The sequence below is a fragment of the Nannobrachium achirus genome (assembly GCF_963921795.1).
Source record: "Nannobrachium achirus genome assembly, chromosome: 4".
NCBI classification, from domain to species: Eukaryota; Metazoa; Chordata; class Actinopteri; order Myctophiformes; family Myctophidae; genus Nannobrachium; species Nannobrachium achirus.
The window spans coordinates 47,045,348-47,072,133 of NC_137813.1; the positions used below are offsets into that span (position 1 = coordinate 47,045,348).

The following is a 26,786-nucleotide window of genomic DNA, read 5'->3' on the forward strand; positions in this document are numbered from 1 at the left end:
AAGATTTGTTGTGCGGCTGATTAAAACACACCAAATACTAAAATTAAACTATATTACATTAAAGTTCATAGAATGCACAGTCCTGCCTGCCAAGTCCATCCATGATCACCAGGTGGCACTATTCCACACAGCCACTTTAGCAGGGCAGATCCTAAGGGGGGCGGGGTTGTTCCCGTTCACGTTGGCCCCCGGGCAGAAGAAGGGGAACATCTTCTCGGTGAAGAAGTCGTGGAAGGTGTAGATGTGGGTCATGCTGACCGGGTTGGAGAAGCTGACCTCCCCGGAGTCATAGTCCAGCTGCACCCGCACCCTGGTCAGCTCCCCCTCGGGCTCCAGAGGGGTGCTGGGCCGCGTCATGGCCGAGTACTCGCCCTCGCAGTGGGTGATCATCCAGAAGCCTCCCTCCGGGCACCCGGAGATGCGGCCCTTCCTGCTGATGGAGCCCTTGACCACCCCCAGCATCCAGTCCTCCTTGTCGCCCACGTCCACCTCCCAGGCGTGGCGGCCGCCTGTGAAGCCCTCGGAGCCCAGCACGAACACGAAGTGGCCGAAGCGCTCCGGGTTGTCGGGCAGCGGCCGGACCTGGCCGCTGTTGGTCACGGCGGTCAGGTCTTTGGACAGGGACAGCCAGGAGTACGCCGTGTTGGGGTCCAGGCTGACCGGCGCTGGATGGAAGAGGGGAGAGAGAGAGAGACGTTGTTAGAATAGTCCTGAAATGTTCTTACAATTTATAATTTACAATTTAGGCATTTGGCAGACACTCTTAATCCAGAGCGATTTACAATAAGCAAAGGTAATACATCAATATATCAACATCAATACAAGGTAATACATCAATACATCAACATGAATACCTCAAATGCATAGACATAGTAAATTAAAGAAAAAACGTAGGTAGACAAGACCATGCACCTATTCAGTAAAAAAAGTAAAAGAAAAAAGAAATATAGTGAAAAGAACCGAGCTAGAATTTGGCCAATGTTTGACCAATTAGATTGTTGATTACTTTTGATGCAGAGAACCACTGATGTAAATAAAGAAAAAGAAAACATTATTTATATCAGCTATTATATAAAGTAGGGAGTGGTGCTTACTGTATTGAACAAGGTCCACCATCTTCTCCCAGATCTGGTATTTTAAGGAGCTGATGTGTTTGGCCACGTCTATAAGAACTCCAGGTAGATTTTCTGGTTCCTTTTCAGTGATCTGTGCTCTGTGGAAATAACATGATCCCACACGGGTGTACATTATTACAATTTCAGGAGTTAAATGAACACTCTTTTGCAGCGAAGTCCTGGAGGTTTTAATTAAATGGTACTGGGAGAGAATATAAAAAAACATACCTTTTCTTGGTATTGTTATAGTTCTGAAATCAGAAAGGAGAAGTTGTATGGTCAGATGTAAATCAACATGGAGAAACACTATTAAAGGTGGTGAAGTGATATTTTTGTTCAATGGTTATATCTAAATGTAAATAGAAATCATTTCTATAGATCTCATCTCCCCATCTCTTTAATAAACTGAAAATAAATGTTCTTTGTTTAATCACTTCCAATTGTTTATTTTGTATCCTGTTCTCTCTCCTGATTGGATAAAAGTGATATCCTGACCCGCAAATGAATTCTCTGTTTAATAAAGAGCTTTCAACAGAACAATGTCACTTACACCCACTTCTTAAAGTTTAAACATAACCAAAAGTGCACCTCATACCTGAAGGAACTGAGCGTTGTCGGATGCTATTTCGTTCTCGATGGCGATGATGGCTTGAGAGAAGGTGAGGATGTCTTTGGTGAAGCCGTCCGTCTTCTTCTTCATCAGTTGTTTCTTCTCCTCGTCTTCCTCCCTCAAGGCGGCCAGCCTCTCCGTCTCCTCCTTCTGGAGGAACTGCCGGAGCTGTTCAATCTCCTCTTTGATCTGCATCTCTGTAGCCTGGTTCTGGTTCTAATGACACACCAAGATCACTATCAGGATCAGCTTCATTGTCACATGATTACAGTATACACACAGTTTAGAGTGTAAAGAATGCAAGCTCTCAACCAGTGGTGGAAAGTACACTAAGATCATTTACACAAGTACTGTACTTGTAATTTTGAGGATAATATTTGACTTTACTGGAGTATTTCCAATTTTCAATACTTTTACTTCATCTCAGAGGCAAATATTGATCTTTTTACTCCACTAACTAACTTCAGTTACTAGTTACTTTGTAGATTTGAATTATTATTTCAAAAACATATTAACCACTTCAGCCCTATTTAAACTTTGGCTATTTGAAAATAGACGATTCACAAACTCACAACGCTTTGCATCTCAACGAGTTGTGAGCTTGCTATTATCAAAAGATTTTTAGACATTATGATAACTTGTGAAAAGGAACATTCTGCATAATGAGCACTTTTACTTTTGGAACTATAAGTATATTTTGATGCCAATACTGTTGTACTTTTACTCCAGTAAATGTCATTACCAAACTTGTTTCTACATTGCAGTATTGATACTCTTTCCACCACTGCTCTCAACATTCCATTTGCAGGATGAGTTAGAATAGGGAAAGCAAGAATAAAGAAAGGAACACGGAACAAAAATAGCAGGAAGCCCAGTCAAATAAAAACATACAAAGACCGGTATGTATAAGGGTGCAATGATCAAAACATTTGCAATGGATAGATTGGCACTACGGTTGGCCCAGGTTGAAAACATATCCAGCATATACTGTAGAAAAGCAGTAGGTACAGTATATACAATCTGTAAATCACAGTATCATGTGCATGGTTAAAGTGTCATAGTTAAAGAAATGAAAAACATCAGGTTTTAAAAAAAATGCAGCAAGTATGAATCATGGTTTCAAGTGCATGGTAAAAGTTGTATGGTTAAAGAAAAACATAGCAATATAGCAGCTACTGTAGAACGCATGGAATATTGAACATACATCCTATTTTTATTTACAAAATAACCCAAACCAGTATTTTACGCATTTGTGTCATTTTAACCACTTTAAACATATTTGATATACGTTGGCTATTCAAAAATAGCAGATATGCAAGGCAAGCTCATAGTCATAGCGCGTTACTTTGTGCCGTGCTATGAGCTTGTAGATCTGCTATTTTGGAAGAAAATCTTTGAATAAACATATTTTTTAAAGTGAACATTTTTAACTCAAATCTTTGCTTCTGGGCTTCCCTGGAACAAGGTATTTTGAGATGGGGGTCCGGGCCAAATACATATAATTTGGGGGGGTCCTGGACACTGTTTAGGATTTAGAAGACATCTTTTAGAATCAGCCTCAGGTCTTAATGGGTCAATTCACAACAGAGATCATTATGCTCAGAGAATACACCATGTTACTAAATATGTCATTTTGTTTTGCAAACACATTTCTCAAAGTGTTTATTTAAGGTTTGCCTTAATGTCAGAGCTGATAGATGCTGGTGTTCTACCATAGAATGTGTTTATTGATACCTTCATGAAAACCGTTGTGTCATCACACTCCTGCTTGCCCTCATACAGCCTTCGCAGAGTTTTCTTCAAAGGAATCAGCTCCTTCTTCAGTTCTTCCTAGAAGGATCCGGAGGGAGGGAGGGAGAGAGAGAGAGAGAGAGAGAGAGAGAGAGAGAGAGAGAGAGAGAGAATTTAAAAATGCTACATATACAAACAATTTTGAAAGTTATCCAATATTCACAATGGCTCTGGTTCCCTAGCATCACTTGCTAAAATATCAAAGTGTCAACCAGTGCTCTATTGTTTTCGGAATGGGAATGCTAAAACACATCGATTCACTTTCCCCTAAATTTCTCATTCCGTCGTCTACGGTAGTCTGTCGAATCTTGTCAAACTCAGGATCCACATGGGAGCAGCGTGGTCCCACTTGGATCTTGGCCTTCATGTGGCCCATAGATGTGGTCAGCCTGTAATTTCATCTACAGTATGTCATGACTGTATATCTTTGACTCCAAATTCAGGTAAGGTTGCAGACCAATCAAAGCCCCTTTGACCATATTCACACAGCGGCCATATCTTGCCATTAATACAATGAATTGCCACCCTAGTTGCCACCCTATGTAGGTAGAGTTTTCAATGCAAATTTCAAACATCCATCATAACATTCAAGTTAAATATTTAAAACACAAGAAATTGTGGAGGAAGTTCTGTGGCCTACTGGCAGTAGTACGCACAATAAACCGTTCGCAAGATTACCTCCAGATACACACACACACCCTCATACAGGCATCTCTTAGCAAGAGAGCAACGCCGTAAATAAATCCGTCAGAAGGGCCTCACCTTGAGGTCGTGAGCTCCCTCTTCCAGGGGACACACCCTGTGGCCCTGGTGCCTCTTGGAGGTGTGACACACCAGGCAGAGGACCTCCGAGTCGTCCACGCAGAACAGCTTGAGGCTCTCCCCGTGCGTGAGGCACCTCACCACCGCCTGGTCGCCCGCCATGCCGCCGCCCGCCACGCCTGCGCCTAGGGTTGTCACGATTACGTCATTTTACATGCCGATTAATTGTCACTCAAATAATTGCGATTAACGATTTAATTGTGTTTTCGTCGTTGACAATTACATTTCCGTTTGGCTTTTAGGCTTTGAAGTTGCACATGGTAGATATGACAAATGACCTAAATATACAAAGAAATTACTGACATAATTGACAACTTTACACTTAAAAAAGGAACATTGATAGTGGAAATAGACGATCTACAAGCTCACAACGCGCCGCATCGAGCTTGTAGATCTACTATTTTTGACTATTTAAAAAATATACCAGTAAGATACACATACACAAACTTTAGAAGGCAATGGTAGCCAATCAGGAGAGAATATGGGAAATGGGACAGATCCATGTTGATGACATGACTTTAGAGATACTGTGTACCGCTTTGTGTGATTTTAGGGCACAATCTGTAGGAGCAGTGTCCAAAAATGTGTTCAGCAAAAACCGGCCTGATGGTGACAGCCCTACCTGCGCCTCCTCCTCCGCCCTCGGCCTCCTGCCGCTCCTGCTCCTTCAGGAAGGTGTCGGCCACGTTCTTGAGGGCCAGGCTGACCGTGGGCTCCGTCAGGGAGCATTTCCTCCGGCAGACGGGGCACTCCCTCCGGGCCTTCTTCTTGTTCCAGAACTGCTGCAGGCAGCCGCGGCAGAAGCTGTGGCTGCACTTCAGCACCACGGGGTCCTTGAAGATCTCGCAGCAGACGGGGCAGGACAGATCGTCCTCCAGCACGGAGCCCGAGCGCGAGGAAGCGGCCCGCGGACGGCTGAGGACCGCGGCTATCTTGGGACTCTGGAGGAAGGAAGGTTTCCCGGGCTGGGAGGACGCGCGTGGGCGCAACGCGTGCATGGCTGGGGTTCCTGTTGGATGTTGTTGTTACTGCTGGTCTTTTCAAGGGCACTGAAGAACGTGCAATCTCTTGCTCCTCAAAATGAAGGGAGAGAGACTTTTGACTGCTGTGTGAAGGAAGAGCAAATTGACTGTGGTATTTAAAGGACAGGGGATATTGATCAACAAAGACTTGAAGAACAGGTTTACTTGAGCTCTAGTAAATAGGGGATTGTGTTGCCACTTGCCACCCCTTTCCTCTCAGCTCCTACTAAACCTTGTCAGAGTCCAGTAGTCAGTAGTGCTTTTTTTTTAAAGAAAGAAGCACAAACAATGTTCAGTAATTATCATTCCCAAAAGACAACTACGGTATTATGGTAGACTTTGATACGGTTTGCAATCAGCAGGCTCTTGAACACAATGAGCCCTTGAACTGGAAGTTAAACAACTATGTCAGTATAATATCATGAGAATGTATAACAAAACAAACATTTGAATTCAAATGCTTTCTCAATTTTGGGGGAGTCCCCATATGACAGTAAAGTGAAGAAAACTATTTATTATAATAGAAATGAAAAAATGCCATTACTGCATCAAACATAATCAACAAGCTAAATTATAAAAACATTGGCAAAATTATCAAATAATATGAAACAAAAATGTTGACGCTGGCCTAGCGGTCCAGGTGCATACCACATAGGCTCTGATGCATGACAGCGTGTTGTGGGTTCGAATCCCGATCCCGACGTCCTTTTGTGTGTGTCACTCCCCATCTCTCTCCCCATTACCTGTCAGTCTACTGTCCTATCAATAAAAGGCCAAGAACAAATCTAAAATATATATATATTTTGTGTTGTTGATCGGCTATTTTCACAATACTTATCTGATGAGTCAAACTAAATGCAATGCTTCAACTCAGTCTGACAAGGTTGAGAACCACTGGCCCACAGAATCGGTGTAGTGTGAGAGTAGACCGATCAGTGACCTGCTTGCTGGGCACGACGTGCTAAGCATATCAAGTGTACCAAAGTATATCGTGTTACAGTACCGGCGATGCCCCTCTGACACTAGATGTGAGTGATTTAACTGTCTAGTTAGAAGTCATATATATTTCAGGAGCACAAAGGAGTGTGATAAATAAATCGCACTCTAACACACTCGGGGTGGTGTTCTATGAATGATAGCAGACAGTCCGAGAGGTACGGTTTCTGTTTCCATTAGACAAGAAGACGAGGGAGAATTGAGTTAGCCTGGGGAAAATATTCAGCCGACCTGAATGCACCTCATTCTCAGCAACCACATAGTCCAAGGTAACCCACTTAGGTTTTCAAATGGGGGAAATTTCAGAATGTACTCTCACTGGTCGCACACTACAAAAATGTACCATGTAACAAAAGAACAAAAGACAAGACATTCCTTGATCAATGTCATTAGTATTGTCATAATCAGATATTGACAGTGTAACAGAAAGCAGTCAAAATAATGTGTTTCTCATTCGGTGTTATTAGAGTTCTAGCATCGATATCCCATCTACATATTCAGCATTAAAGAACAAAAACAATCCCATTAACCACATAATTTCTTCATGTACATGTGGATACATTGAGGATATTGAAAGATGACACCAACGAAAGGAATGCAAATATTTTGTTTTGACAATACTTTGTGGCCGCCTTAGAAATACAATACAGTTAACACTGCATGTGTTTTGCTCCCTGTGAAAAACCACGATTCACGTTTACACAAGATCTAAATGGTTTTTCATTCTCCAGTAATTGTGTTGTTGATGACTCCAGCACCATGCACAGATTGTACAGTACATCCGTTTAGTTTGTACAATATATATTTTGCATAAGAGTAAAAGGACACATTTTTCCTTCAGTGATCCATTGTTGTTTTACACTATCATCTAACATAACTTGGTTCCATCTCATGATGATCTGCTCTTCGCAAAGCTTTAAAACAGGGGTCCTCAGAGCTACTACAGGGGGTCCTCCAAATCTTTGTGTGATAGAAACTTTTTTTTCTGCTTTTTTTATATTAATCACTTGAACCCTAGTGTCCTTATTCTGCGAACTTTAGCCAAAAATAGCAGATCTACAAGCTCGTAGATCGGCTAATTTTGGCAAAGAGCTTTGGTGTAGAGGGGGAAAAGAGCAGACTAAGTACAGAGTGAAAGGTCAAGTTTATTAATTATTGACGGTTCAAGTGGTTAAATATCTGAAAACACAAATTGACATGAATCCAAAATACACTGATGATTGTGCTGTCAAACAATGAAACTATATGGAATCTATGAAAAGGTTGTGGGGGTCCCTGCTTCATCTCTCGCTCAACTAAGGGGTCCTTGGCCTGAAAACGTTGAAGACCCGTGCTTTAAAACAAAAAACATATTCAAACACTTGATGCTCCTCTCTGCTGTTATATAACCCTCCTCTGGTTTTATAAAAACAAACTAAACATTACATCATTTCATATAAAAAAATATTGCAAAAACACTAAAAACAATTCCGCACAAAACCCACAATCAGTAAGTATCATTCTAACATTGTGTTCACATAAAACCATGGGATACCCTTTCAATAAAAGGAAATATAACACTGATTCTCTTAATACTGACTTGATTTCCTTTCTGTAAAAACTAAAAGACTGAATAATGCTGCCACCTATAATTTAGCTTCATCGCAGCACATGGAGTGTTAATAGTGAATATAAACACCATTGATTTTGCAGACGCTGACCTATACAACTTACTATGATCTTTCACATCACGACAGCTCATTGACCTAAAGCAGGGTTCCCCAATAGGCGGCCCGCGGGCCATTTGCGGCCCGCGGGGGGCTACTGTCCAACCCCAGTAATAATGGTGGTATAAGAGCAGCAACACTAGTATATCGTCGTTGTCGGGTGGAAACCTTGTATCTCCAAATGTGTACGTTCTTTCGCAAAGTAAACCTCTGCTTCATCAAACAAGGCAGTCGCACAAAAGTAGTGAAAACAGCAGATCTACAAGCACACAACGCCTCACGGTGCGAGGCGTTGTGTGTTGTAGATCGTCTGTTTTCACTAGTTTAAATCATTTTCAAAATGATAAATGCAAGACGAATGATTTTGGACATACAAGATTTTCACCCGAAAACGACGATATCTGAACTGTCACTGGAGTAGCGGGAACGCCACCGTCGCCCCCTGCAATGTTGTGGCCCTCGGAGTGGTACCCTAAACATAATTTGGCCCTTGGGGAAAACTAATTGGGGAACCCTGACCTAAAGAGTAAAAACCAACAGACCTCATTATGACGACAAAAACAATAATAGCACATGCTTATAAAGACACATGATCCTTCCAAGTGTAACACGGAGTGGTCCAGAATGACACTGTAACTGTGGAAATTGGACACACTGTATGCACACCTCTGCACAGCGCAGTCCATGCCGATCCTCTTGTAATGTTCAGTAGCTGTGCTTTGCTGTCTATGTTGGTAACAGGCTAGCTAGGTGGGCACCAAGGAAGAGTGGGCACCTCGGTGTTAAATTGGATATTTTTTTGCCAAAACGTAAAAAGAAAATTGAGAAAATGTTTTAGTATACATGTTTATAAAAGGCTTAAACATTCGACAATTAAGGTCTAGTGTTTCTACAATTATAAATCCAGTCATTTTTGGGGAATAAACAAGCAGCTGAAGGATAAATTTAAGTCTGATAATGATGTTCACATCATTATCACTATTAAGACCATTTTTTTAATATATATACTGTATATTATTTTACATTTGGGACAAAATAGACAATTTTACACAGGTGCCCAGATTTCCCTAGTGCCCCCTAATCCTATCCTGTTTTCCTTTGCTGTCTAGGTTAAGTACAGTGTTTCTTTTTACAGCGCAGTGCAACAGTGCAATGTGGAAAATCTTTTTAGTTTCTTCTCCTCTAATACTAAATACCAAAGGTTTGCTTTGTGTGTAAGCCATGGTCCCTCCTCAGTTCACTCACATCTGAGACGTGTGCTCTATTTGTTCTGCCGCGGACAACTAGAACATAAAAACATGCAGGTTCACGTGACGTGGCCAAGAGGAATGTCTATCAGCCTGCTGCTCCCACTTACTGGAAAAACCCTGAAGACATGTAATAGCACTTAATGCCTGGACATACCTTAGTCTGTCTTACAGGACGAATGTTCTTTCTGGTGATGGCTGTCAGCTTCTCCCGTGAAAGCCTATATCCCGTCTCAAAGAAGAGTACGATCTACTCTAAAAAGAAAATGGTAGGAGTGCACAGGGACAAAAGCAACTCATGGCCGGTAGTGTAGTGTAGTGATTCTTAGTAGTAGTGCTGTTTGTTGTGAGCGTCGCGCACACGAGCGTGCACACACACTCACAGAGTTCCGGGTCCCTCGTCTCGTTTCTGTTGGTTACACTCGCCCGACCTTGGCGTCACCGATGGCACCCCACACGTCAAAGACAAATTCGTCCGGGAAGGCAAAGTCTCCCAGGGTCTCGTCGAGAGCCTCCGCGAATTCATCAGGGTTCTTTTTGTCCTTCCCGAGCTCAACCATGGTGGCCGCTGGCAGAGAAGCAGACAGACAGGGAAATAGGCCAAAGAACGTGAAGCCAGAAGCATTATGAAATTGTGCTTGTAAGAGAGTCATAATACATTTCTTTGTACGTGGTGGAACAGTGGTTCACAAACATTTTATCTCAAGACCCAAAAGAGAAATTATGTTTAACTGGGACCCAAACTAGTGAAAATAGCAGATCCACAAGCTCACAATGTGTCAATTCTTGCTACATTGCGAGCTTGCAGATATGCTATTTGCACTACTTCTTAAAAAAACAAAGAAAAACTATTTGTGGAAATTAGATTTTTCTATTTTAAAGGGTAAATGTACGAAACAGGCAAAAGGAAAGATTTACTTGCGATCCACCAAAATGGGTCCCACATCTAGAGTATCTCTCACACACAGACTTACCAAGCTCACTGTCTCTAATGCCCATATAGCTCTCCAGGAGGTCGTCCACCTTTTCAATGGCTTTCTCCTCAAACGCAGAGGGCTGGAGGAAAGGAAAAAAAAAGGCTCAGATATAACATAAAGTAAAATAGCCTATGTTGGCCCACCACTGCACAACAGCATAATAAGCTTGGCACGGCACACACTCACCAACTCCTCCACAGTGGCGGGACCCTTGGAGCGGAGGCGCAGTGTTCCCCTGCCTGTCCCTAGCTGAACGCCTGATCCTGCCCTGGAACCCCCAGACCTCCGGCCGATCATGTCTACACGACAACACAGATGGGTCAGCTTTGAAGACCCTACTACGGCACTGTCACGGTCAGGGCCTCATATAACCTTTTTTAATTTTGATTAATGTTGACATTTGTTGACAAATGCCAGTCAGTTATTTTATAACATTCTTTGAAAATAGCATATCTGCGATGCGTTGAGACTTGATCGCTTGTACCGTAGATCTACAAGCTCACAACACGGCGAAGCGTTGTGAGCTTGTAGATCGGCTTTTTTTGGCCCCAGAATAATGGATGTTGGAGATATTTTCATTATCGCGATAATATCGTAAATCGCAATTTGTCTGGTTACAATAATCGTGACATGAAACTTTCATATCGTCCCATCCCACACTTACCGAAGGCCTTGAGAGGCTCAAACAGCTTGATGGTAAAGTCCTTCCCCTTGGGCAGCTCCTTCAGCATCTTGGCCACCTCGTAGTGTCGACAGCCTATCAGGCCATGGCCATTGATGGACTCGATCATATCGCCCACATTGATGACCTGGATCTGGTGGATGATGCTGCCCTCTCGGATCCTCTACAAACAGGAGAGCTCCATTATGTGAACTTACAGTTGAACTGGAATACAGTTCTCTGCTGTATAATCACATTCACACTCAGCTACACTATGCCTGGGAGGATTTGGATTTGGTTAGCAACGTTCAATTATGGCCATTGATGGACAACATTCATGTTGCTAACCAATTCCTTGGTGAAAAAACTGAGTGAATCTCTCCGTCAATGGCATAAAAATCTATAATAAATTGAAGGCCATGATATATCATTATACCATGGCTACAGGTGCACACACCCCCCCACTTTGTGTCAAAATCACTTATAGCCGTAATATAATCAGGATATACAAACAGCCGCCTCTCATTCATGTATTACTGATTATTACACAGCTTGGTTGAATGCTTGATTCTGATTGGTCAATCACTGAATGCTGCATTTCATTCCTGGATAATGGCCGATGAGCTCAATAACAGTGTGTGCCGATTTGTGTCAGTTTGGGCCAACATCTGCGTAGGGGTGGGCGATACTGGATAAAAGCATTATCACGATATGCTTCATGCAGTATCACGATACACGATATTATCACGATACTGTTTTATGCGAGTTTTTAGGTTTATTATGATTATTAGACCCACACATATATTCTATAGATAATCTATTCATTTGTATGCTGCAGATAGAAAGATAGATAGCCTAATCTATGATTTTTTTAATGATAACATTCAGATTTTTGATTAAACAATTATCATTTTTTACCTCAAAATATTTACTAGTTGGTGTGATGATGGTTCAGGTCATTCAAATGGGTCCCAGAAATGTTTTATGGGTTCCCTTGAAATGTTTTTTGAGTGTTGTGAGCTTGTAGATCGGCTATATTCAAAACAATTTGGCGGGACCTCTCTGGGGGTCTCGACCCACAGGTTGACAACAACCCATGCCTTACCATTGAAACTTGATGGAAAACAAATTACCTTATGGTTGGTTTATTAGACCCACACAGATATTCTATAATCTATTCATTTTTATGCTGCAGATAGAAAGATAGATAGCCTAATCTATGTTTTTTTTTTATGATAACATTCAGATTTTTGATTAAACAATTATCATTTTTTACCTCAAAATATTTACTAGTTGGTGTGATGATGGTTCAGGTCATTCAAATGGGTCCCAGAAATGTTTTATGGGTTCCCTTGAAATGTTTTTTGAGTGTTGTGAGCTTGTAGATCGGCTATATTCAAAACAATTTGGCGGGACCTCTCTGGGGGTCTCGACCCACAGGTTGACAACAACCCATGCCTTACCATTGAAACTTGAGGGAAAACAAATTACCTTATGACCAACCAAAGTCAGGAGGTTTGTTATGATACAAGCTTTATTTTTAGAGAATTACTCACTCATTATCATCCTAGCTTTTCGCTTTTCTACTAACAATAATGGCATGGTTTTTATAACTAAGCCAATTATGTAATAGACGCAAAATAGACGCGACGATTTCACCGCGATTCGCGACGACACACGCATGCATCAATGGTGAAAACATAAGCACTTTACAAATAGCAGCAAATAGCTACTTGTTTATAGTTAATAAAAACAGAAGCATGGATTTACAAGGTGATCTAAATCACCTCATCAATACTGCCAGAACACACAGCTATGGATGAGACTCCAGCACAGTTCAGCTTTGCAAGCAGTGAGATGGCTGATAGCGATAGCAGGACGGATAAGTAGTTTGCGTCCTGTTAGTTTAATGCATCCATTATGAAAAATATGCTTCAAAGAATGCAGGCCAAGCTGCATCACTGCTTTAAGTCCCGTGAAAGTGAAACTAAATCGTGGACCACTGTGCCGTGCTCCTGCACAATCACAACTCAGTCAGTGCTGTAGACACTCTGTAGCCTGTCTGCGTGCTGCACGGGGGAGGGGCCGTGAAAGCAGGGGATAGATCCTCAAACTATATGACACGTTGAGCCGCGACACGTTATAGCTTGTAGATCTGTTCTTTTTGGCGAATTACACCACCGTACTATAGAAGTATAAATTAAGCAATAGAGCTGCGACTCATGGAACGTGCACTCGCTGTATATCCAGAGCCTTTTCTAAATGACTGTTTGTATCACGAGAGAAACGATATTCTGAAATGGCCTATCGTGGCAAAGCTGTATCGCCGAGACGATAATTATCGCCATATCGCCCACCCCGGCGATCTGCGTATGAGTTACGTAGTAGCAAAATATCTCTTTTGAAGACATTACGTCATGATCCAAGGAATCCAGGGAAAGGAGATTTTTGATAGTATGACCTACGGTAAAAAAAGTTATAGGCCAAAAAGTGAATCGTGTTTTATTCAATTTTCTTTCTTTCTTTTATTTATTTTTTGCTCCTAGGCTAAATTCATCAGTAGGTCCTAAAGAAGCCTCATGCTAAATTTGGCGCCATTATCACCTTTCTAACGGTAACAGTAAAGAAATGACATTAAGCCACTGGACTATAAGGTTCTGTGTCACTGTCACTGGTTGCTTTATGTTATTCAGCCACAGGTTACGGCTTTTCTTCCACGACACATGAGCCAGCAACAAACAATGTCCACTGAATAATGCTCACCTTAATGAACGCATAGCCAGCTCCGTTATCAGTGATGGTCAACCCTAGAGCGTCTTCCCCTTTAAAAACCTCTATCTCCTTCTTCTGGCCTTTTATGTGGGCAAAAATAAAGTCCTCCAGCCCGATTTGACCTCCCAACAGTTTCTCCATGTCCACCTTGTGGGTGTTCAGTGTGCAGAACATAACCTTGAAAACAGAAAGAGCACAGAAGAAATCAAAGTGTTGTTCGGACTTCGGAGCCTAAAAAAAACCCAAACAGATCAACTGAAGCAAACATACATATAGATGGTAACCGGAACGCTTGCCCCTAGACACACTCGCCCCCATTTCTTTCGTGTACTGCTCATCCCTAGCCCTGAAACATGACGCCCATATGACATGACCAACGTTCAGATTTCAAAAATAAAGTGCTTACCCAAGGCTAATTTGTGTCCGAATACATGACGTTCAACCAGAATTACATGCCGCTCCTGTATTGTTTAATAAAAAGCATTTTATGGCACAAATTAGCCTTGGGTAAGCACTTTATTTTTGAAATCTGAACATTTGTTTAGCCTGCCGTGGCACTTTGTCTACCTCGCTAGAAGCAAGGTTATGTCATGACGGCGGGTCATGCCATGTGTCAGGGATACGCTCATCCCCAGGTCCTGTAGTCTTGTATAAGTTTTACTGAGGTTATGTTTAGGAATAGGTTTTGGTTTTGGCATAGTTTTACTGAGGTTACATTTAAGAAAAAAATTAGGTTTTGGCATAGTTTTACTGAGGTTACTTTTAAGAAAAAGGTTAGGTTTAGGCATAGTTTTACTGAGCTTACGTTTAGGAATACCTGGTGGCGACCGCTCAGAGTTCGTCCGATTTGACACGGGGTGAGAATGTTTTGGGGCGAGCGTTCTTGTATTCACATAGATCAATATGAAACGCGAATACCATATATAATACAACCACACTCCACACCCTAGTATCCACCACGGCACTCACCTCTGACGGAGGGATCCCGAAGGCCTCCCCGATCTTGGCGTAGAGCTCCCGCACGTTGCTGAAGCCCTCGATGCGGCCCGTGGGGCTGCCGTGGGCCAGCTGGGTGTGGAAGATGAGGCGGGGTCGCAGGCTGCTGTGCGGGGGCGGCAGGCCCTCGGGCGTGGCGCCCTCTCCCAGACCCACCACGCCCCCGTCCAGGCCGTCCACGCCCGCCACGCTGAGGCCCGCGCGGATGGGCTCCGCCTCCTCATTCTCCACCAGCGGCGATGCCTTCTTCCTTCTGCCCAGACCCAGAGGCATCGTGACCCTACAGTTTCAGAGACCAGGGGGGACAGGGGAGAGACAGGGGAGAGGAGGAGGTGCACTGGTATCGTTGGGCCAGAGGTTTTAACTTCTTCCCCGGTCAAATCTGGCGCTGTGTGCAGGTATGACGATGCCGTGGTCCTTCGGTCCAGATTAAAGGTTCTGATGACTGGGGTAATTCTGAATCCAAAGTGTATGCAACACTTTACATAGCTAGATATGAGGACCACTCCAGCCTGGCATGGGAGGGGTATCTCCTTCTGTGAAAGGTAGAAGGAAGATTGAATGATTGATTGATAGAATACTTTATTAACAGTTTGTAAATAGTACAGTGGTACGCTTGTACAATGGTGCTAAAAGGACAATCTGAGTTCCCAGAGGTTCTTTTTACTAAAAGGATAACACAAAAATCCCTGAGGGTTTATTTTCATTGTGGTCCTGTGTATTCAATTCATAGAGACATTTAAATACATAATAATATGTCCCAAACGTCAGAGCAATAAAACATATGTACAGTAAACAGTTGGGTTGGTGGGGGTCATTTCTGGAGAGTCATTACTTTCACACAGCTATGATTTCCATAAAGATAATGGCTTGAAGCTACCCTGTAGCCTAAATCAAGACAGAGGAAATGTGGGCTAACGTCATCGTCCTATGTTTACATTACTGATCATAGTGAACCAACACCTAGTCAGATCAGCCATATTGTGCCAACATTTAGTTCTTCACAAACAACCAGCATGTTTCAAAGTTAGCAACACACATTACTCACTCACTAATCTGAATTACAAGCCATCTATTCTATAGTTGCTATGGTATGGCGTTAGCTTCAAGTTCAAATTATTAACAGTCCATCCGACTTGATTTCATTAACCTTGCTATTCAGAAAGAATAACTAAAATAACGTGGGCTAAAGCTCACGTTGCTCATGTTAGTTCATATTATGACTAGTTAAGCTAATTGGCAAGCTAATTGTGAAGTGGAGAGGCCAGTGATTCTTACCAGAACAGGAGTTAGCCAAGCAGCTAGCTGCTAGTTGGACCTATAAACGTGACTTCTGAATAGAAAACCAATAAAACGCGTTTAGAGGAAACGTCAGTTAATTGTTGGTACATTTATAATATTGCCATACCAATTTTAAGAGGACGAGCCACCCGGTTGTTTCTATGAGAAGTAGTTAAAAAGGAGGGGAGAGGTAGTAATAATCTATCGGTATGTTCGCTGCTTCAGCTGCTGTCACTTTCTGGGTGGAACACATCCTGGATCCCATGGCTCGAGGGTACGGTCGCTCTGTGATTGGCCAGTTGCTGCCAGGCCAGCTGCTCAATATAAAGTGAACGTTCTGATGCAAGATAATAATAATGTAATTGGCGTTTGGTGAATACATAAAACACATATTATACATGTACACATGTATAATCTATCCCTTCTGTGAAGCTACGTTGACAAATGTAGCCTGTTTGTTTAGAGAGTAAGATAAGAGGAGTACTGTCTTTGCTAACCCAAAGATAGATAAACATGAAGCAACTCTAGTTTTTAGTTTCAATAAATGACATTCTATTCGCATATCCTTTTTTTTCTACAACTACTAGTAACCAGTCTACCAGTGACGTCTACATCTACGTGTTATCTGTAGCCAGAACGCCAGCTGATGCCGGGCAACCAAACTATAGCCAATCACAGTGCTCCTCAGACCGCCCCTCAGGGATATGGGATTTGGATTCAACCATTGGTTTCATGCTATTCTTTAAACAGGTGAACACCGCCACCTAGCGTAGCGTGCAGGCAAGGGCCATCACAGGGTGGCCCTTCTGTCAAAAAGTATTGGTTATTTTTGTTACTCAGTGTGTAATGCCCAGAGAAGCCTAATAGAACAGTTCTACTGTAGTTAAAAATAGAATAAGGATTCTAATGTGCACCAATAAGCAACACTAGCAATTCGATTAATTGAATACAATACCGAAGTTTAATTCTATGGAGCGGTTTGTTGCCATTTGTGGAATTCTGCAAAAGAATAATAATAAAAATAAAAAAAACTCTGTTCCTATTGAAAAGCATTGACAAAAGCCACCCTCATATGTAGGCCTAGAATTAACTTCGGTGTGTGACCGTTCCCTTAGGCCCTAGGGCTTTTTAGGGGCTGTTAAGTATGACATCATTTTGTAGGCAGAGGAGAATTTCTGCCCCCAGTTTCCGTGATACTTTTTACTATTTTTACTATTTTTACATTTTTCTTCTCTTTGTTGTTGAAAGGAAAATGTTAGAATTATACTTTAGTCGATATTTTTGTCTCGGATCTGTTGAAATAGCGAGGGACAGAAAATGCTCTGGAGCAGAGTTCTCCTCTGCCTACAAAATGATGTCACGGCTTAAAAGCCCCTATCTTAACACCTTTTGTATATTTATACCACTGTACCTTTTTTGTGCAAACTGTTAAAGTATTCAATTAATCTCTTTGTTGCATGTGAACATTATTTTGTCTAAAAACACCAAATTGAGGTATGGCCTCTTTTAAAAGGGTAAGACAAAGTTGTCTTCACAGGACACAAGTTATTACTAGAAGGATTTCCTTTGTGTCACGTGTTAAAATAATAATAATAATAATAATGGGGGTACACACAGTCAAAAAGTATGGTAGTGTCTATTAACTCTTTAGTTTATTACATATTTGTCTTGTCTTTTTTTATTCTTGGAGTTATTTGTCACAACTTAGGAAACATTTATTCAAATATCTGTAATTGAATAATGCAAGCTATGAGGTTTGAAGCAAAATATATTGGATATACCACCTTTTTAAACATAAAACATTTCAAAACACAAACAATAAAACAAAATAATGCTTACACTTTAACATAAAAAGGCAAACGTTTGCCAAAAAAAAAAAAAAAAGCGAAAAAGCAAACATCCTTTTCAAAACAAAAAGGTAAACATCAGAGATTACACATCTCTACATTCATGGTAAAACCATGTTCAGGTCAGTTATAAAACCTAAGACTCCATTAGGAGTGAGGACAAATAGTGACTGTCAGGGTTATTTTTTCTTCTTTTTTTTACATCACCTCCGACATTCAGACGAAGACAAGACATGTATACTGAAGTACTTCAAAAATAGCCTGGTAAACCATCCCGGTAGCAAAATTCACATTTAGTTTTCATTCTACACTTTTGGTCCACTGGGATAGTTTACCGGGCTACTTCAAAAATGGTTGACACCAGATATTGCAAGACTACCTGGCTGCAGCCACTAGGGTCCTGTTGAGGTCCACGGGAGACAGGAACCTCAACAAGTGGCAGGAAGTGACCTCACACCTCTTTCTTGCTCTACCCCATGGAGGTTAAGTTTAGGGTTAGGGGTAGAGTTGGGTTGTCTAAAAGATAACATGTACACATAGCGACAATGCGGCTCAAAGGGACTGTAGTGCCTTGGACTGCAAGGCAGAGACGTCACGTGACCTCCACAAGCGGCATGAAGTCACTTGCGCACTGTGAGGTCACTTCCTGCCACTTGTTGAGGTTCCTGTCTCCCGTGGACCTCAACAGGACCCTAGTTTCTGCAACCAGGTGCTGCTCGGTAGCAGAGACCGTTCTGTTCAGAGAGGTGTACAGCCAGTCAGAATCTAACATTGGACTAACAAAGGACAGCGGTTTACCTTGGGCTCAAATTCTGAAACTCTCTACCCATATCCAAATAGCTACGGTATAAGGCAGGGGTCTTCAACGTTTTCAGGCCAAGGACCCCTTAGTCGAAAGAGAGATTAAGAAGGGACCCCCCACAACCCATAGATACCATATAGCTTCATCGTTTGACCGCACAATCATCAGTGTATTTTGGATTCATGTCAATTAGTATTTTCAGATATTTAACCACTTGAACCATCAATACTTAAAATACACTTGACCTTTCACTCTGTACTTGAACTTGTACCTTTTCCCCTCTACATCAAACCTATTTTCCGAAATAGCCGATCTACAAGCTCACAAAACCTCGCAGCACGAGGCGTTGTGAGGCAGGCTTGCTATTTTTGACTCAAGTTCTCCGAATATGGACGTTAGGGTTCAAGTGGTTAAAGGAGAGAAGAAAAAAAAAGCTTCTATTACACAAAGATTTGGAGGACCCCCTATGGGTCCCGGACCCCCTGTTGAAGACCCCTGGTATAAGGTTTGTGAAAGAATGAACAATGAACTGCAGAACTTTGAGACTCCAAATGGGAAAGCAGCTAATTTCACAGCTTTAAAAATGACTGGTCGAAGCTTTGCTTGCAACCAGATTCTCAACATAGAAAAAAGGAAAAAAAGTGTGATCAAAAAATTGCACTGGATTTGTATAAGTGCAAATGAGAAGGTGGGGAATGCCAGTAGCTAACCAGATGCTAATGCATAGACTAAATAATCTTAATGTCCCAGGTTCGATTCCAGCTTGAGACATGTGTTGCATCTGTTCCCCTCTGTGCCTTAGATTTCCTATCTCTCTTCAGTCCTAGATGAAAAAGTTACATATGGTAACTATGCAACTTCAAGTAAAGGAGCATGACCTAATCTAATAACATATGTTTATAGTTTGCAAAAGAGGTTAACACCCATGCACTAATATACATACTTTTAGATGCACGCACGCACACAGCCCCACACACACACACTTGTTGTGTTATAATTAATTAGACAATGTTATTTGGCACAGAATTCTATTCCCACCATTTGACATAAGCAAATCAGGTCGTGTATTCCTAGATAGACCATGCCAGCTGTTGTGAAATAATACAAATATTAACGTATTTTGAAAGATGTACCACGTTTAAAATTCCTTCCTCTCACTTAAGAGGTATAATGAGTACCGTTTTCCACCCAAAAAAAATAAGAAAAAACTATGTATAGATGTGTGCTCTGGTGGTAGAGCACAAACCATAAGCTACTGTAAGTCAATGTCATAGCTGACCCAGGTTCAAATCCAACCAGAGGCACTTTGCTGCATGTTGCACTCTCGCTCCCATTTTTCTTATCTCTCTGTTCACTATCAAAATACAGCAGAAATGCTGTACCCTTTCTTTCTTTAAAAAATTAAATAAATAAATGTGGGCGATTCTGTGCATCAGCCTTAGGGCAGTAGATGGTGTGCGCTATTGTTTTCATTGAGCCAGGAGCAGGGCCCAACTTAGAATGTTGTGTTTCCAAAAACTAGTACTCGTTATACCTTCAAGATGAAAGACAAGTGTCTGAATTCTCAGCACGCTATGTCTTAGGTTTCTGCCCAGTACTTGAGTCACATACTTCTCACTGCATAGTAATACTGGTAACCAAAAACATATACTGAATGCGTGTGTCGTCTACATTCAGACGTGTGTCACTGCACCTGAGGTTTAGTTTAACGGTTGTTGTGTTTCTACAACCATTGCATTGGAAGCACTTTCAAAACAGTGTGAGGGCCAGGTTGGACTGGCCATAGATTGAATGTTCAAGCTCTGCAGATTTCGCTTTAAAACTTGACAACCACAAGCCTTTCCTGAAGCGAAAAAGACTCCCATGTAAAGCCCATGAATGGTTACGAGAGGCTTCCGTACATAAGCTCTCCTTGCACTTGACACGTACATGTAATTACTGTGACAGAACCCAAGTTCAATGCACATGCACAACTTCACTGCCATTTCCCTAGTTTCAGAGTCTCATGAGACTGTAGTAAAGTGACTTGATAAGATTTGGTAAAGAATGTTCACTTAGTACTTCAAATAACGCTATATAAATCCAACTAGAAGACGTCTGTCTCGGCATAGGGGGGCGAGTCAACGCGAGACAGACAAGAGTGGCATTAGGAATGTGGGCTGACTATCTCTGTGGTTGTTAGACTTCGTTTTATTTTCTCTCTCTCTCTCTCTAAGCGTGGTTTCTTTCTTAATTCATGGGGGAAGGATATCTCTCAAAGCATCACGAGTGCTTTGGCCCAACTTGTCAGGGAATTTCACTGTAAAGTCCAGGACCATGTCGCCCCTCTTCTCGGGACACTTGGATAAGGGCAGCCCTTCGCCCACTAAGCGCTTCTTCATTCCAGGCTTGATCACGTCTCTGGAGGGCACCGTGATCGTTCTGCCGTCCAATGTGGGGGCGCTGACTGTGCAACCACACAATGCCTGATGGGGGGAAAAAAGACAACAAAGGCAGAGACAATTAGGATGATGATGATGATGATGAACCGACTAGTGTTTGGATAACTCTTATCTTATCATGCATCATAAGCATACAGTTGTCTTTTTCTTTGCTAGTTGGTGATGTGGACATTCATTATGCTGCAATGTGGACTTCACTTAACTTCTTAAACACTATGTATTTTGTTGACTCCACCAGGGGTTTATACTAACTATGCAGTATGCACTTTTTTTGTTGTTGTCTACATCAAATCTCTTACAAAATAGCAGATTTACAAACGCTGTACAAGCTCACAGAGCTACATTCAACCGCAGACCTTGGTTTATGTGGTTATTGGTCATTTTTCAAAGAAACACATTTGTGAACATACTAAAGTCTGAACAGAACAGAATGCTATGATCGGAAATCGGGGCCATATCAGTTCACTTACATCTCTGAGAGATATCTTTGCAGGGTAAATGATATCTGAGCCCTCTCGCCGGAACACCGGATGAGGCTTGTCTTTGACCACAAACACCACGTCTGCAGGTATGTTGGTGGCCGTCTCGTCGCCCTCCCTGGGGAAGGTGATCTTAGTGCCCTCCTTCCAGCCGCGCTTGATGTCCACCGTCAAGATCTTGTCCTCGCTGCGCACCGTGCAGCCGTCCGGGTTCAGGCGCTTGCGTGAAATCTTCATTTTCTTTGTGCAGCCGGAGAAGACCTCCTCCAGACTCACCTTCAGCTCGTGGACGACGGGCGGGTCCTTCTTCCTCTCGCGGCCCCTGTGGGGGCCTCCGGGCTGGGACTTGAAAGACCTCTGGCTCTGGAAGCCCCCCATACCTCCCATGCCTCCCATGCCCCCCGGCATGGCGAATGCCGCGAAGGGGTCGTCGATGTCCATGTTGTGGTCCCCGTTTCGCGCGAAGAATTGGTCAAACGGGCTGCGGCCGCCGAAGAACTCGGCGAACATGGCGTGCGGGTCTCCGTGGAAGGTGTAGTTGTAGCTTTGACCATTGTGACCTTCAGTGCCACCTGTAGGACCCTTCAGTCCTATTGGGAGAGAGTACAGAAAGCCAGAGTCAGAGGTTTTTGGGACATAACATAAGCACAAAATGGTACCATTAAATTACAAGACATTTGACAGGTGATGTGCTGATAAATATGGCTTGATATAAAATATAATAATAATCTAATAATCTATGATAGTCTTCTTGATCCAAGGCCCAACCAGAGTACAACAGGGGTTTGATTGAACACAGCAGGCAGAGCCATGATGCTTCTAGTAGATTCTCTTGCTGAAGCTATTGTGACACACGACCTGAAGCCATTGTGACACGACGACCTGCAGTTTTGATTGTTGAAGCACGAATGAACTGATAAAGACCGCCGTAAATGGCTTTATTGGCCCTTTAAACCTGGGAAAGCATCTGTGTGTCATTTTAAGATTTGTGAGTTGCCATTAAAAAATAGCACATCTACGAGCTCACTTCGTGCCGCGCTAGTGAGCTTGTACATCAGCTATTTTGAAAGATCTTGAATGTGTGAGAACTACTGATTTAGAAGATATGTGGTATCTGGCGAAGGTTAATGCCAGTGCCAGTGGTTCTTAAAGTGGTTTGATTTTTTGATTGAAGACTTTATTAGAAGTTTGCATAGGAAAAGGTACAGTTTCATGACGGTACAGTTCACTGGTACAAGGTCTACTAAAAGGAGATCCTAGAAAAGACTAAGCTTATTTCCACAGGAAACCATTTAAGTATCTCATATAATATCACGGATTCAAGGGACTCTCTAATTGACCTTTACAAGTCTGTAACTCTGACACTAGTATACAAAATGAACCAAAACGGGACCATATACTCATAGGCCTACTGTCAGTGTTAAGACCTTTAAATTTAAAGGTCTGAGAACCACTGCACTGACACTACTGTCTAGTACACATAACCACAACAACGCTCGTGGCTTAAGGAACGTAAATGATTACCTTCTTCTCCGTGTCGATCATAGACCTCCTTCTTCTTGGCGTCGCTGAGCACATCGTAGGCCTCGGCGATCTCTTTGAATTTATCCTCTGCTCCGGGAGACTTGTTCTTGTCGGGATGATAACGGAGGGCCTGCTTTCGATACGCCTTCTTTATCTCATCTTCAGTCGCGGCTTTGGCTATCCCCAGCACTTTGTAATAATCTTTACCCATTATTACAACAACAAAAAGTTCTCGATCGTTTTCATAAGATCATTGTTATAGTTCGTGTCGATCGCAACTCCGGTTGCTTTAATATAAAAACCAAAAGCACGTCCCGTGTGCGATGTTAAATGCAGCTGTCAGTCAGTCAGTACAGCTGAAGTTAGCTGACTAGCATGCTATAAAGCTACAGCACAGCAGAGGTTACCACTGGCACTTATACGCTATAAAGCTGTTAACGTCCAATCCAGGGAGAATTTACTGGTTTATGCTATGATAAAATGCGACGAAGCGACAATATTTCGCGTTAAAAAAATGTTGTTGTTATTCTATCGTGTATCTGTTTAGGACAGATGCTACTAGGTAGACCCAGTGGCCAACCATATGCAGGGAAACTTCTGGAAGGGGCTCGGCTGATGTGAGTCATCATGATGTTGAAACCTCCCCGTTGCTGTCAGAGTCTAGGTCCCATAGCCCGAAGGGACGATCCCAAAGCCCGAAGAGGTAATATTTAAAGGGACGCCCACATGATTTTGGGGGTGTCCCTATGGGTAAAGTTTTAATAGAGCATCGCAGCGGAAGTTGATTCCTGGTGTCACTACGTCATTCCCCATTCATTTTCGCCATAGACTTTTACAAAAATATTTATAACAATTATGTTAAGCCTCGAACCAAGCCATCCAGGATGGAGGTGAATCATGACCATATAACCTTTGATCCTATGTGAAAACATATTTTAATATTACATTATTTGATATACTACATTTAATAACTACCCTTTGTTTAGCGATTTTCAAAATGTTCTTTTCATAGAAAAAAAGGTTATATGGTCATGATTCACCTCCATCCTGGATGGCTTGGTTCGAGGCTTAACATAATTGTTATAAATATTTTTGTAAAAGTCTATGGCGAAAATGAATGGGGAATGACGTAGTGACACCAGGAATCAACTTCCGCTGCGATGCTCTATAGGCCTACATACAAAAATACATTTTTTAACAGCATATTACCTTTGACTACTGCATCAAACGTTATCTTAAAATAATCTAAAACTGAATCCATTCTCTTTTCTCTTCCAAAATTAACCTCAACAAGGCAGATGGCTTCACAGTAAAAGTGGGTGACAATCATAAACCCTAACCCTAAACCGAACCCCCATGGGAGTGTCGCCACTCCGACAATAAGAAGTCAATTTCGGAGTGGCGACATGTCGGAATGGAGAGAGCCTCCCGATCTGACCTACCTGGGTTGTATTTTAGAGGCTAATATTTCCAGTGAAAAAATGTCAACTAAAAGTAAACTCCTGGAGGATCTCCTCACTGGTCACAGTGGTCAGTAAGAATACTTTGAGAACTCTAGCAGGAGTTTTGATTGTTTGATTGAAGAATAAATATTACATATACAAACAATATGTATATAACTATACAATGAAATTATAATTAAAAGAAAAAGAAAAGGAAGATATTTACAGTGGAAAAGGGGAGGTAAGTAGATACGTAGGCTCTATTTCAAGTTTCGAGTAGCAGCCATCTGTAGGCTAGGTGACTTTTCAGACCGATTTTGAAGGAGTTTAGGGATTTACACTCCTTTAGGGCTTGCGGTAGGGCGTTCCACATGTTAGTGGTAGGCCTATAGCAGGAGAACGAATGTGTCAAATCTGGGTTGAACATGATTTGTGGAGCTACTGTACCTCTGGTGTTGTAATTGTGGACATACCTGACGTTTAGGAAGTATTTTGACAGGTACATGGGTATCTTGGTGGTGGTGTAGTGTTACTAGTGTATCTTGTACACAGGCCCATTGCAAGATGCTGTACTCTGTCAGCTACTGTGAGCCACCCACGCTTATAGGCCTACAGTGATAAGCGGTGAGGTGGGCCCGAGAAGGAAGGCCAAGCAGGACCCTAATTTTGGGCTGTTTGGAGAACTCATCCAATGTTACTATGACAACTGCACATGCACCTCATGGTACCATAGCACCTCAAAGGCCAAAACAAACTGATCAGGCTACTGCTTGCTTATGGCCTTTCAACTAGAAGAACGTGTTTAAACCCTGCTCATTTTGCTAGTTTAGATCCGGAACTAGTTTGCATAAACTCATATTGATAATAATCACTTCAAAACTGTTGCATGTTTGCCAATCACAGATCCTGCATGAGCACAAACGACCTGGTCTTCTTGGCTGACCTTTCCTCACTGAGCTATGTTAAAGACAATTATATCCACCAGAGGGCGACATCTCTTCTCTACAACCACTTGAGAGATCTTTGGAGTTCAAGTGCAACTTCAAGTCCAGGTTCATCTTTCCTTCAATGGAAATTCAGACGGCTATATCACTTTTGAACTGATGAGAGGGATTGATCCTCTAGGCTGAAATCTCTTTTGTCAAAAATGTAAGCTTGTGTATAAATAATCAGCAATATTGTATGTTTTAGCTCATCCAAGACTCTGAAATGGTCTGTTATTTTTTTCATTTTCACGTCTTCTTTTACCTGCTGCTGGCTTGGATTGTTCCCACTTCGTATAGCCAGAAAAATCAAAACGAACAAAACACACAGTCTATCTGAGGTCTGTGTATTTGTGTGGAGAAAGAAAAAAGACACCTCCGAACTTCTCATGCTTATACCCTTTCCATCCTATACCCCCATTGTAGTAAAAGGCCTAACTATCAGCATCACATGCAGTATTATGGATAAACACATTTGACTACATAATACAAAGGCTTAAAACCAACTTGCATTGAAACGAATATGTTTGTCTTTGCTGTGGAGGTCAGGGAGAGGAGGGAATATTGTTCTGGGGCCAACAGGACACAGGTGGCTGGGGGGAGGGGGGAATGTGCTGGTATGTGAAGGTTTGGCCGTCTTTCATCCAGTGGATCAAGGCTTTTAGAGGGGGCCCACCGCGCTGCTGTGTGTGACAGAGTAGAGGAGCCCAGGTCAGGGGATGTGTCTTGGGTCTTATGAGAACACACTGGGGTCTGTCACTGGGTAAGGCTGCATGTGCGTAGCTTACCAAGGTTACCAAGCTTGCGCAGTGCAGTGCAAATCAGGCAATTTATATTTAGCCTTGTGAATGGCGCGCTATGGATTATGTCTTGGGGCCTCTCGGGTTTCGTCTTCAGTGGATTTGGGGTGTTGGGAGCAGAGCTCCCGGACATTGGGACGCTGCCTTTCAGGTGAGAGGCAGGTTGAACACATTTCTCGGACGACCCCTGAAGACAAGGTCTCTGCCTGTCACATTATATACTGGCATTGGAGAAGGTGTTCATGGTCTCACGGACATTTACCGTTCTGCTTCTGTAAAGGGCTCAGATATCTGGAGAGTCCAGACTGTGGACAAGACTTCGAGGAGGACGTACAGTAGCATTTGGGCTGTCTGGCCAGGGCTGTGTCGAGGGTGAGTTGGGAGCGTCTATACCCACAACAACAGAGGACCAGAGATACAGCAGAGATTTTTGCCACTGGGTGCGTGAGAGCATAATTCACCCGCTGGAGTC

The 26,786-nt window shown here is 42.4% G+C and overlaps 3 protein-coding genes across 4 annotated transcripts; all 3 read right to left on the reverse strand.

The window, feature by feature from the left end:
* Positions 1–105: 105 nt before the first annotated feature.
* On the reverse strand, positions 106–5,336 carry LOC308282946 (E3 ubiquitin-protein ligase TRIM35-like; the record flags this gene model as incomplete). Its single annotated transcript, XM_080723335.1, has 7 exons — positions 106–665; positions 1,095–1,213; positions 1,344–1,366; positions 1,711–1,941; positions 3,460–3,555; positions 4,279–4,457; positions 4,961–5,336. 7 exons carry the CDS (start codon positions 5,334–5,336, stop codon positions 106–108), a joined length of 1,584 nt encoding a protein of 527 aa, XP_080579461.1.
* A 1,450-nt stretch (positions 5,337–6,786) lies between these two features.
* On the reverse strand, positions 6,787–16,222 carry gipc1 (GIPC PDZ domain containing family, member 1). 2 transcript variants are annotated; one of them, XM_080724364.1, is made up of 7 exons: positions 16,124–16,222; positions 14,689–15,251; positions 13,711–13,896; positions 10,951–11,131; positions 10,473–10,585; positions 10,284–10,365; positions 6,787–9,877 (listed from the first exon to the last, which is right to left on the reverse strand). In XM_080724364.1, the coding sequence occupies exons 2-7, from the start codon at positions 14,986–14,988 to the stop codon at positions 9,726–9,728; spliced, it is 1,014 nt and encodes a 337-aa protein (XP_080580490.1). In that variant the 5' UTR covers positions 14,989–15,251; positions 16,124–16,222; the 3' UTR covers positions 6,787–9,725. The 2 variants fall into 2 exon arrangements, with proteins under 2 accessions (XP_080580490.1, XP_080580489.1); XM_080724363.1 differs by having other exon boundaries at positions 15,994–16,216.
* A 2,340-nt stretch (positions 16,223–18,562) lies between these two features.
* Positions 18,563–23,613, reverse strand: dnajb1a (DnaJ heat shock protein family (Hsp40) member B1a). Its single transcript, XM_080724108.1, has 3 exons — positions 23,090–23,613; positions 21,557–22,155; positions 18,563–21,110 (listed from the first exon to the last, which is right to left on the reverse strand). The coding sequence occupies exons 1-3, from the start codon at positions 23,298–23,300 to the stop codon at positions 20,880–20,882; spliced, it is 1,041 nt and encodes a 346-aa protein (XP_080580234.1). The 5' UTR covers positions 23,301–23,613; the 3' UTR covers positions 18,563–20,879.
* Between the last annotated feature and the right edge of the window lie 3,173 nt (positions 23,614–26,786).

Bases quoted from the DNA above. Each gene is read 5' to 3' on its own strand.
- gipc1 (XM_080724364.1), bottom strand. From the start codon at position 14,988: ATGCCTCTGGGTCTGGGCAGAAGGAAGAAGGCATCGCCGCTGGTGGAG. The intron at 10,586-10,950 runs GTAAGTGTGGGA...GTTGTCGTGTAG, and splicing joins TGAGCCTCTCAAGGCCTTCG to ACATGATCGGCCGGAGGTCT. The intron at 10,366-10,472 runs GTGAGTGTGTGC...CCTTTCCTCCAG, and splicing joins CCGCCACTGTGGAGGAGTTG to CCCTCTGCGTTTGAGGAGAA.
- dnajb1a (XM_080724108.1), bottom strand. From the start codon at position 23,300: ATGGGTAAAGATTATTACAAAGTGCTGGGGATAGCCAAAGCCGCGACT. The intron at 22,156-23,089 runs GTAATCATTTAC...CTCTCCCAATAG, and splicing joins TGATCGACACGGAGAAGAAG to GACTGAAGGGTCCTACAGGT. The intron at 21,111-21,556 runs GTAAGTGAACTG...TCCCCCCATCAG, and splicing joins CAAAGATATCTCTCAGAGAT to GCATTGTGTGGTTGCACAGT.